We start from the raw sequence: 11,676 nt of genomic DNA on the forward strand, positions 1-11,676 counted from the left end.
GCGGCACGTGGGATCTTCCCAGACCAGGGCTCGAACCCGTGTCCCCTGCACTGGCAGGCGGATTCTTAACCACTGCGCCACTAGGGAAGTCCCTCATGCTGTAAGTCTTTATAGGTAGCAAGTCTCCTCTATCTTTTCTTGAGTACCTGCCCTTGGAGCGAGGCTCTAAGCTAGTGGCAGGGCCAGGAAAGACGTGGATGGAACAAGTAATATTCCAGTAATATTCCCCACAGCAACCGGTCTTTCCTGCCACATCATCTCCTATGAGGATGGACAAAGATAACTTTTACCCTTACATAATGCATATTTCTCTTTTCCTTGACTCTCCCCTCACCAACGCTCCCTAGAATAGTTCACCATGCGGCCCGGTCCCCACTCTGTGACAATGTCACTACCACCACATCCACATTCTGTTTCTTCCTCTACCAGGAAACTGAGACAATTACCAAGTCCTGATGCGCATCCTTATTTCTCGAAGTGAGACTGATCTTCTAAGTATCCGAGCTGAGTTCAAAAAGAAATTTGGGAAGTCCCTCTACTCTTCCCTCCAGGTGAGAGACTTCGCTGGTTCTTAACCTGGAGCACCGGACCTTCACCCCTAACCTCCACACTGCACACAGTGGAGCATAGCCATGTCCTGGAGAACTCATGGGTCTTTGGTGAATTTAGTGCAGGACGCCAGGCACCACACAAGCTCTGGGCCAGCACGAGGGAGAGGACAGAGTACCTAAGCCATAGTGGTGGTGGGTCTTTCTAATACTTGACTTTCTTGTCTGCAGAATGCAGTGAAAGGGAACTGCCGGTCAGCCCTACTAGCCCTGTGCAGGGCTGAAGACCTTTGAGACCTCATCCCCACATGACCTTCAAGAATCTGAGATTCCCATGTATGGCTGAGCCTGCAGGAGACCAGCTGGGCCTCCAAATGAGATAACCCCTCACTTGAGCACATGTTCCAGCTTCTTGTGGAGTCTGGAACTCCAAGTTCCTCTTTTTTTTTTTTTTTTGGTTTTTGTTTTTGTTTTTGCGGTACGCTGGCCTCTCACTGTTGTGGCCTCTCCCGTTGTGGGTCACAGGCTCCAGACACGCAGGCTCAGTGGCCATGGCTCACGGGCCCAGCCGCTCCGCGGCATGTGGGATCTTCCCGGACCGGGGCACAAACCCGCGTCCCCTGCATCGGCAGGCGGACTCTCAAGCACTGCGCCACCAGGGAAGCCCCCCCAGGTTCCTCTTAAAGCCCTTAATTTCCCTCATCTCAAAGTGATGTCTGCACCTGGGTCCCCTAGCTCTGTCTTGGGTATGTGATAATGGGATCTCTTTGATAGTTTCTGCTCTACTCATTGTATCCGTATTCTGGCCAGCACATCTCACTGATATTTGAATTCTTTTGGCAAACTTCACTGTCATTTGTGTTCCCTGATTGAAGTTTGGGTGGAGCAGGACATGGGCTGGGAGGAGGCCTTGAAGCTGGAGGTGCCTTTCATGTGCACTTGGATATTCAACAGGAGTCCTGTTTGAGGCTCTAGACTGCAGTTGTCAACAACCCCCCTCCCCTCGGTGTCTCTCCTCCCCCCCCATTAATCTCTCTTCCCCAGGAAATTTCAGGTAAAATAATTGAGAACCAGGAACCACAATGAGGTCAGAAATGGTTAGAGGTAGCAAAGGACCACTTGTATGACCTGAGAAGCAAGCAGAGGATCAAGCTACCCCTCCCCTGCATGGGAAGATTGGGTTAGCAGGGTGCACAATCCCCAAATTCATCTGTCCAAAGCAGGAACTTGGAAACCCACCTCCCAAATTATAGTACTACTTCCAAAAGAAGACCTACTGAAAACAGATAAAAAACAAAAAAGCACGCTTTGGCTCCCCCTGCTGCTTGTATTAGAAATGACAGGCCAACCCCTCACATCTTTTTACCTCCCCCTCCCCCTTTTTGCATTCCTCAATTGAGTCAAATACTTAACCCCATAGCTGCAGGGTAAGGCAAACAACAGACCTCAGGAAAGAAGTTTTATTTCCAAACCCCTAGGAAGGCATTACAAATAATGGAGATAGAAACCCAAATTAAACCCTGAAACAAACGGATGGATACGGATGGGCCTGCAGGAGCAGAAAGTAGGGGAGATGGATTCTAGACAGGGTCCTCACCCTGGAGCCTGAGTCTGTATATTAATGTGACTATTCTGGGGCAAGGGAGCTGGGAATCAGAAATCCTCACCCCACCAACCCCAATGTTGCCCGGGATGGCTGGGAGGAAGAGGAGGCAGCACGTGAGGGCAAAGACGTCACCAAGTCTGACCTTGGCATTTACTGCCTGCTCTGATCCCCAACATTCCATAAATAAGTTACCCTGCATATCTCAAGTTGAGCTGGGAGCAAGCAAAATAGCCCCAGCCTCTGCAAGCGGAGGCAAGGCAGCCTGGCACTGAGCGGGGCTACAGGAGGACACAGTCGGACTCTTGCTTCGGCCTTTGCCGACGCTCGGCAGCTGGGCGTCCAAATGCAGCTCCTCTCCCCTGTATCAGATTTAACGATTGGTCACCCATCAACTGTGGAAGAGCCCAGGACAGAGACTCTAGATGGAAGCAGGGTCAGGATTGGGAGAGGCAGTGGGGAGAGAAAGACGGGAAGGGACCCAGGGGAGAGGGACAGACAGGAGAAAGGCCCCGAGGGAAACTGAAGAGACATGGCAGGAATAACAAGTGTCTGGACCAGGGGAAGCAGGAGTGGCACGCCGGGGATGTGGGAACGCTGGAGGGGCAGCGCTAAGGGCTGGGGGAGCAGACCCACCTGCGGTGACAGGGCCCGTGCTGCCGCGGGCTGGGCGGCTTGGTGCTGTTGGTACTCCTCTTGCTGAAGTTGCTGGGCCAGCTCCAGGTCACTAAGACCCAATGTGCCTTGCGATGGCTGCTGCTGCAGGGACAAGGCGATCAGGTAGTCCTGGAGAGAGGGGAAAGAACGGGGGTGCTGAGGGAGGCTGGGGCGGGGGGATGTCCAGGCTGTGTTTAGGTTTCCAAACCAGCCTTTCCTGGGAGTTCCCTGGCGGTCCAGTGGTTAGGACTCTGAGCTTCCACTGGCAGGGGGCACGGGTTCAATCCCTGGTTGGGGAACTAAGATCCCACAAGCTGTGTGGCCAAAAAAATAAATAAATAACGACAACAACAAAAGCAGTCTTTCCTCATCCTTCCAATTCTCCAGCTCCTTCTCCTCCAGAGCAACACATACAGTCAAGTTTTTTGTTTGTTTGTTTGTTTTTTTGCTGTACGCGGGCCTCTCACTGTTGCGGCCTCTCCCGTTGCGGAGCACAGGCTCCGGACGCGCAGGCTCAGCGGCCATGGCTCACAGGCCCAGCCGCTCCGTGGCATGTGGGATCTTCCCGGACCGGGGCACGAACCCGTGTCCCCTACAATGGCAGGCGGACTCTCAACCACTGCGCCACCAGGGAAGCCCCAGCCAAGTATTTTACCTCTGGTGCCAGAGAATACACACCAAGTGCTGAGATGGTCCGAAAGGTAACAGAGAGGAGAGGGGCATGGCTGTCATATGTCGCAGTCTCTATTTAATAAGATGCAGGCAGCTCGCACCTACGGCAAGAAGCTCTCTGAGGCAGACATGCTCTCTGCACCCTCCCCAGAGGCCCCACACACCTGGTCCACCTGCCGCTGCTTTTCTGGGGAGCCACTCCCACCTTCTGCTCCAGGTCCCTTGCCTAGGGAATGACTTAGGTGAAAGTCAGAGTCACAGAAACAGCTGTCTCCGTCCACGTTGTGCAGGCTCTCCCACACCACTTGCTCCTCCTGTAGAAAGCCCTGGTCGGTGACCAGTAGATACAAGTGACCCTGCAAAGAGGAGGACAAAGTGCATTGGTGGGACAGGTGACAGAGGCACCTATCTGAGATGCACAGAGACCATTGGAATCAATCGGTGTGCTAGCTGGAACGTGTCAGTGTGAGCATGTGGATCTTTTATAAATATGCGCGGCTGTGGGAGAAGGAAGGGCTGTCTGAGTCGTGGTCAGCTGGGTGTGAGTATGGTGGTCCCTGTGGTCAAGCATGGAGTCCTCAGGCTAAAGTCCCACATACGACCCTGCTTCCTACCCTACTTCCCATGGTTTTCTGGGCTCGCCTGATGGTTATAAGGATAAATCCTTTGAGAACCAAAGACCTTTCCCTCTTCTACTCAATTCCTAGAGAGCTCAGACAATTTTTAGCTTTGGAAAACTATAGTATTGTTCAAAAATTCCACTGCCCCTTCCTGGGAGAGGATTTACACTTTCTTGTCCCACTGATGGCAGGCTTACTCCTTATGGCTCGCTCTGGCCAGTGAGATGTTAGCAGAACTGACATTGTCATTTCCAGGCAGAAGCACTAAAAGCACGCGTGCAGTGTGTTCCCCACCCCCGCACTTTCCCCTCCTATGTTCCAGATAAAGGCTGTTTTGTCAGCCTGGGCCCCAAAGTGAAGATGATGTGGGACAGAGCTGCAGCCAATCTGCCGTGGACGTGTAACATGAGTGAGAAATAAACCTTTGGGGACTTCCCTGGTGGTCCAGTGGGTGAGACTCCGTGCTCCCAATGCAGGGGGCTTGGGTTTGATCCCTCGTCGGGGATCTAGATCCCGATTGCATGCCGCAACTAAGAGTCCGCATGCCGCAACTAAGAAGTCTGCATGCTGCAACGAAGATCCCGTGTGCCGCAACTAAGATTGGCACAGCCAAAATAAATAAATAGATAAGTATTTTTTTGAAAAAAGAAATAAACCTTTGTTGTGGTAAACCACAGGGGTTCAGGGGTCATTTGTTATCACAGCTTAATCTACCTTATCCTGACTGAAACACTGACCCAGAAGAAAAAGGCATGAGGGAATGACAGCACTCCAAACCCCCACCTCCTAAACCCTCATCACCTTGTGCTTAGTCATAGTGCTAAAGTGGTTGTTCCGGAAAAAGACGCTAAGTTCGCCCTCCTTGGCAGCTGTTGTTAGCTCACACAGACCATGGTAGGTCAGCTGTGCAGCGGTGGTCTCCAGGAACTGCTCTGCAATCAGGCCTGGCAGCAGGGCACAAGAAAGGGTGGGGGGCGGGTGGCTTAAATGCAAAGTCCACGGTAGGATCATCCAGAGAGCCCCTGTCAAAGCCCTAGGGGTCAGTCCCACCTTGGGAAATCGCCTCCTTGAAGCCTGGCTGTATTCATTCATTCAACAGATTCTAACTGAGCAGGTACTTTTTGCCACGCATCGCACTAGGTACTGGGGGATACGTCAGTGAACTGAATAGACAATCCCCCAAACTCCCTCTCATGGAGCTCACATTCTAGTGGGACAGGGTGGTGGGGAGACAGACAATAAACACTAAACCTAAGTAGCCATCATTCCCTCCACATAAGATCCACAGAAGAGAAGGGAGGGAGGTCACCTTCTGTCACGAGGTTGGTGTCACTGGAGTGCTTGCAGGTGATGATCTTCTCTACCAGTTGGTTGTAACTCAGTTTCCCAACTGCACTCACAGCCTCAGGACTCTGCAAGAGCAGCGGGGTGGGGTGGTACCAAAAAAATGGAGATCTTTTTCAGGAAGGAAGTGAAGCAAGCCCACAAGGACTGCAACCCTACGACCAAAGCTTCCTGAAACTTTTGATGTCTGAAGAATTGACCTATTTCCATATTGTTTGCTTGTATTTGAATGTTACCCCCCAGAAAGGTGAAAATTAAAGGAATTCTGCACTGGATCCAGCCTCTAAACCCTAATCCCCTCCCAAGCCAATCTACTCCCTACCTCCATAAACCCCTCCACACAAAATTTTGCTTCTCTCTCAGCTTGAGCTGACTGAGTCTCACTTGCGCCCCCTACCCTCACCTGTGGATCAACAAGCCAGCCATGGTACAGAGGTATGCCTAGTAGGTCAAAGACGCTGCACTCAGGTGTATACTCAAAATCAGAGACGCCTGTGAATCGCACATTGACATCCAGACCTGTGGCCAGTTTAGGCAGCACTGTCATTGCATCGTCCACATTCTGGGGTAGAAAAGAAAAAAATGGATAGATCAAATCAACACATGTATATTTTAAACTTACACAGTGCTATAGGTAAACAACAAGGATATACTGTATAGCACATGGAATTATACCTAGTATCTTAACCTATTATGGAATATAATGTGCAAAATACTGAATCACAGGCTTCCCTGGTGGTGCAGTGGTTGAGAGTCCGCCTGCTGATGCAGGGGACACGGGTTCGTGCCCCGGTCTGGGAAGATCCCACATGCCACGGAGCGGCTGGGCCCGTGAGCCATGGCCTCTGAGCCTGCACGTCCGGAGCCTGTGCTCCACAATGGGAGAGGCCACAACAGTGAGAGGCCCGCGTACCGCAAGAAAGAAAAAAAAATACTGAATCACTACTCTGTACACCTGAAACTAACACAATATTATAAATCAACTATACTTCAATTTAAAAAATAAAATAAAATGGAAAAAAAGAACCTGACACAGTGTTATATGTCAATTAAATCTCAATAAAACTGGGAAAAAAAAGAAAATGATGGATATTCTAGCCTCCCCTCCCGCCACTCTACTCCCACCTCCAGAAAAAAAAAAATTTAATCTTGTTGCTTTTCTTCCCTGGTGTTCTCTTACAATGGAAATTCCTCCCTTGTCTCAACCCTTCTTTATCTTATGTAAATGAACATATTTTCTAGGACAGAGATACACCTTCCCCTCCTGCAGAAAAAAATTATGGTTCAAGGAACCCTCCTGAGAAGCATCAGAAAGGCCTCTCTTAATAGCCCGGGTGTCCCCTTATAAGCCTGCAAACCCCCATGTCCACAGACCTTTCGCCTCACCTGCTGAAAATTAAGCTGAAGTCCTTCTGACTTCTCCTGGGGCTTGATGGACAGAAGGCAGTCTCCTACAAGACAGGATTCCTTATCAGCTTACCCCGCCAACAGTCCCAAAAGCTGCTTCCTCTTCTCCAGGAGAATGGAGGTAATGTCACAGAACCACAGATTTTCAGAGTTGCAAAGGGCCTTAGTTTCTCAGAGGAAGAAATGGGCCCACAAAGGTGAAGGGTACACGCAAGGTTCCATGTGAAAGCTAAAGGAAGAATTGGGGTGACGACCCAGGATTCCTGACACCTTGACTTTTCCTTTTCATTCCCCAGCATTGCAGAGAAGCCCCACCGATTTTTACCTTCCCTGCCACATAAGATCCCCACATGGGGAGTCCCTCAACACTCTGGATTTCTGGCTGAGTAGAGAGTACTGGAAGCTTTTGGGTAATTCCTCTTCAAGGTCCAGTCACTCACCAAGATGGGCCATGAGCTCATCTGATGTGATCACTTCCTTCTGAGGTGGCAGCTTCACCTGGAGGCAAGGAATGATCAAAGTGTTAGCCAGGTGTGTGCTTTCCTTCATGGAGCACTGAAGGAGGAACCCATAGAACGGCAGGGAGAGGGAAGGGGTTGTCCAGCAGCCAGGTGTGGTGGAAAAGAAGGGCTTGCAGCTGGAGCAAGGGAATGAATGTGGAAAACTGCAAGGCATTCCCATTTGCTAGACAGTAGAAGACAGAGGAGTAGGACAGATAATTGTTTTGTTTTGTTTTTACGAATATCTTATCTCATGTGTTCAAGCTGGAGAAATAGGAAGAATAATTTGGAAAGTTTGGTTTGATAAAACCAGAATGATCAAGGTTTTCTGAGCCCCCATCCAAGCTCTCTCTTACCTTCCACTGAAGAAAAAGGATGTTCATGATGGCGATGAGAGGGCAAGGGCCGTTAGTGCTCTGAGTGATGATGGGTGTCCGTTCTCCCTTCCAGGGGATCCACTTTACACAGTAGAAGTCTAGCTCAGGTTGTCGGGCCCTGGGGGACTGGGGAAGCTCTTGGGGCCAGGAGCAGGCCCCCACTGCCTCTACCTCAGGCTGTGTCTCCTGGGCTGGCCCTTGTTGGCTTGAGGTAGCATCAGGTGGAGGGGACTCGAGGTTGTCCCGGCCCTGGGCTGGCAGCAAAGCTTCATCTACTGGCTCCTGTTCTCCAGCTGCCCCCTCAGCCTCTTCGGCATCCTTGTCCTGAGGGGGCTCATTGGGTTCTGACAGGACCTCATGGTTTTCAGGGCTGACCGCTTCTGCAGTCCTGGCCTCACCACAGACTGGATGCTCAGGCTGATGGTGTTCCATGGTCAGGAGGGGTCAAGTGAGGGGCACCAAAGGACTTTATGTCCTCAGGGACTGGCTTAATCTAGGCTTGATATGCAAAAGAGAGAACAATCCAATAAGAAGGAAATCATTGGGCTGGAACGCAAATAGAGCCAGAAAAGTCTTGGAAAAGGAATGTAGTGCAGAAGGCTCGGTTAGCGTCTGTTAGCCACTCCTGGCTACAGGTAGTACAGCTTTGGGGTAAACAGAAGGGCCCCAGGCCGGGCTCTTTCACCTCTAACTTGCTGTGACCAGATAGGACCAATGAGGGTACAGGACTTTCAGGCTTGGGGGGGATGATTCCGGTGGGATTGAAGACATTGGGTGGCGTCAGCTTCCCTGAAACAGGAAGGACAAGGAATGGAGATAAGACAGAAAGGGCGGGTAAAAGGAGAAAGAAGAAAAAGAGATGGAGAAAGAAATGTTAAAACTATACTAATGATTATTAATACAGTGATCTTTAGCTCACCCTGTAATAGGCATCATGTCAGTAAATCCCACCATAGCCAGAATGAGAGTAATTCCTCTGCCCCACCCGAACCCTGTCCCTTGGCTGTTCAGGAAACATCCTGAGCACACATGGCTTATATCTTTAGGGCCATCTTCTCTCTGCCTCATCCCAAGGGCAAAAAGACGAACAGTCATATAGTGCTTGGGGTGAAGAATAAAGAGAGTCAGTACCATGACCCTAAAGGCGAAACACTGGTGAGAAAGAAGTCTTTCTCTTCAAAGGACTCCACCTTCACAACTCCAGATTTACACAATCGCAAACCACAACAAAAAGATCCTGGGAGGAGCTTCCTGTAGGCTGGAGAGGGGAAATGCAGGCCCTGGGGACTTGAATCAGAGATCAGTTCTGATAAGTAATTTCAGATTAGACGTACAACACACACACACACACACCACCCGATCCCATTCTTCCAGTAAGCTTCTCCTGACAGCTAGAGTTGGGATAGCGACGTCTCCTCCGTTCCTCTATGCTCCGAAAACTGCAGAAACCCTGAGATACTCTCTTGCCCACTACATGGAATATGAAAATACTGATTATTGATCTCTGTAAAACAAAAAATGCTCCGTCTCCACTCCTCTACATGTGCTTATGTTCTTTCCATCTATTCCCATCTAGGTTATTTTAGATGTCAACTCTGGACCTGTTTAACCCGCTCTCTACCGGCGCTAAGCATAGACATTTAATTAACACCATGGATCGTAGATAATAAAAAGCCACAAACCCTGCCCCCTGGAAAACATCTCCCTTCAACCTCCTTACTCCCCTCACCCCCTTGATCAGGGTGAGAAAGGGGGAGAAATTAAACTTGTTAGAAATCTTTTCTCTTGCTTCCGTCTAACCTGAGACTATGCTTCCTTTTGCAATCCAGCAGGAATTTAGGGCTAGGGTAAAGCCTGGGGGGTGAAGTTGAGGAACAGATAAGTCACCGAAATAAGCCTAGTCACCCAAATTGATCATCCTCCTGATTCAAATATAATTTATGCTAGCTGCATCTCATTTACCTGTTGTTGATTTAGAATCATAGCAGCAAAAATTGCCTGCAGGCCGTATGCTTTTTTTTCCTCTCTCTCCTTTTTTCCTCCCTTCCCAAATGACACTTAGGATGAGCCTTAGAAGCAGAAACCAGAGCCTGGGACACTTTTTTTAAAGCTTGGAGAAAAACGGCGCTTATTTCTTAGCTTTTCTGTCCAATGCCAGAAATGATCAATAATTAAGCGGGAGTTGGGCCACTAGCTGGCCAGGCCAGTGGGCCAAAAGAACCCAGGAGCTGGATACCAAAGGGAGCTGGGTCTCAGAGAATCTGGGCAAAAAGCTAAGTGGGCTAAGTCTTCAGAAGAGGGGCCAGAAGTGTGAAGGAGGAGTTCCACTCTACAGGGAGCATGCCTGGTGGGTTGGGCATGGAGTATTTCAGAGCAGGAGAGACTCTGAGACTCATAGGTACTCAAACAAATCAGGATTTCATGCTTTTCCTCTTTTCTTAACTCAAGTCCTACACTTTCTCTCCAGGTGGAATTATCCTCTGGTGGCGGTAAGGAAGTCAAAACAGCCCTGGCCCCTCCCTATAGCCAGAGGCAGTAAAATAGCCAAAAGTTGGAAGAAGCACATAAAAGTTGGAAGAAGCATATAAAGAAGCATATAAACCGGGTATGTAGCTTCAAGAAGACACCCGTGCCCCCTGCCCTGGCTCCCCAGGAACTTTACTCTCCCCTCAAGTGCCTGACTGTCCCACTCCAATCTCCCTCTCACTCTGACCCAAATCTTCATGCAACTAGTGATTTAGATATTCCCCTCAGAATAAGGCAACCACAGTGCGCTGTCTACTTGCTAGCAAGGGAGAGGGGGAAGGTGTCATTAAAAGGAGGAAGTGTAGGGACCAAGCAGCATCTCTTTTACATACTCCTTCTGCCTGAGCTCCTCTCGAAATCCAGACTTACAGAGACCCAAGGTGGAAGGACAGCCAGTGTCACCTCCCCAGAGCTGGAGAGGAAAAAGAGCAGTGGGGGTTAGGAGAAAAGGCGAAGGAAATGGTTAAAACAGTTTTTACCTTACAGAAGTGGGTGCTGTTCCAGGACTTAGCAGGGGGGTTCAACTCTGGCAATGCGATGGCGGAGGTGGGTACCGGGAGGGGCGCCGCCACAGTCCCAGCTGCCTTCCAGCTGTCAACGCCAGAGCTTATACAGGTTTACCGAGGTTTACGAGCGGCGGTCCTGGCTGGATGGTGGCTACTTCCGGACTCACGCCCACGACCGGGGGGCACTGGAGGAGGGTGCAGGCAGACAGGGGTGCAGCCCAGGTGCTCCCAGGTCGCTCAGAGCGTCTTCGGGATTTCTGAGTCGCCGAGTCTAGGGCGTGCGCTCCAGGCCCTGTCTACAAGCTGGTTTTCAAAGGAAGTTTGTGGTTTTTCTTTTTTCTGCTTTCTCTCTCTCTCTCTTTTCCCATCAGGACAAAGAAAAATCAGTCAAGGACAAGCTCCCCAAAGGAGGAGGAGCCTGCCCAGCACTGGAGGATTTCCATTAGGGCTTTCTGACCTGGTCAGCAGCTTGGTGATCAGCAGTGAGGGAGAGAAACAAGGAGAGAAAAACAACAGACCCTTTCTCTTCCCTCCGCCTGCCGCTGGAAGGGACGGAGCACTTGTGCCTCTCTGGTGAGAATAGGGAAGAGCAAGGGCCCTTGCCGAGTGGGGAGGAGCAGGGCTGGACAGCAGCAGCTTGTTGGATCTCCCCGGGCATGGCAGTCCTTTGCCCTGGATCCAAAGAAGCAGGGCCAAAGAGCGTGATATTTCCATATTTATTCATTTAAAGTGAAAAAATCCCGATCCCTTCCAAGTCCTTACTGAATCATTTTTTTAGTCCAGAAATGAAACCGGTTGGGCTGTGCCTGGGTAGTGCAGAAGGTGTGGAAGAAGCCCCAGGCTCTGGGGAGAGTGCAGCAGGGAGAAAACTAGCTGAGCAAGCAGGAGATCCAATACGCCTGTGCTCTAGTCCTTG

At 50.3% G+C, this 11,676-nt stretch overlaps 1 protein-coding gene across 1 annotated transcript; it reads right to left on the reverse strand.

Moving 5' to 3' along the window:
• Positions 1-2,025: 2,025 nt before the first annotated feature.
• MINDY1 (MINDY lysine 48 deubiquitinase 1) lies at positions 2,026-11,325 on the reverse strand. The gene is made up of 10 exons (XM_060090500.1): positions 10,734-11,325; positions 7,708-8,517; positions 7,292-7,349; positions 6,831-6,895; positions 5,848-6,006; positions 5,410-5,512; positions 4,902-5,044; positions 3,645-3,836; positions 2,788-2,937; positions 2,026-2,513 (listed from the first exon to the last, which is right to left on the reverse strand). The coding sequence occupies exons 2-10, from the start codon at positions 8,158-8,160 to the stop codon at positions 2,433-2,435; spliced, it is 1,404 nt and encodes a 467-aa protein (XP_059946483.1). The 5' UTR covers positions 8,161-8,517; positions 10,734-11,325; the 3' UTR covers positions 2,026-2,432.
• Between the last annotated feature and the right edge of the window lie 351 nt (positions 11,326-11,676).

Source organism: Mesoplodon densirostris, chromosome 2, assembly GCF_025265405.1.
Source record: "Mesoplodon densirostris isolate mMesDen1 chromosome 2, mMesDen1 primary haplotype, whole genome shotgun sequence".
Classification (NCBI taxonomy): domain Eukaryota; kingdom Metazoa; phylum Chordata; class Mammalia; order Artiodactyla; family Ziphiidae; genus Mesoplodon; species Mesoplodon densirostris.

Coding starts and splice junctions, on each gene's coding strand:
- MINDY1 (XM_060090500.1), bottom strand. CDS start 8,160: ATGGAACACCATCAGCCTGAGCATCCAGTCTGTGGTGAGGCCAGGACT. Junction 7,350..7,707: donor TCCTTTTTCTTCAGTGGAAG/GTAAGAGAGAGC, acceptor CCTTGCCTCCAG/GTGAAGCTGCCACCTCAGAA. Junction 2,938..3,644: donor AGCAGCGGCAGGTGGACCAG/GTGTGTGGGGCC, acceptor CCCTCTCTCCAG/GACTACCTGATCGCCTTGTC.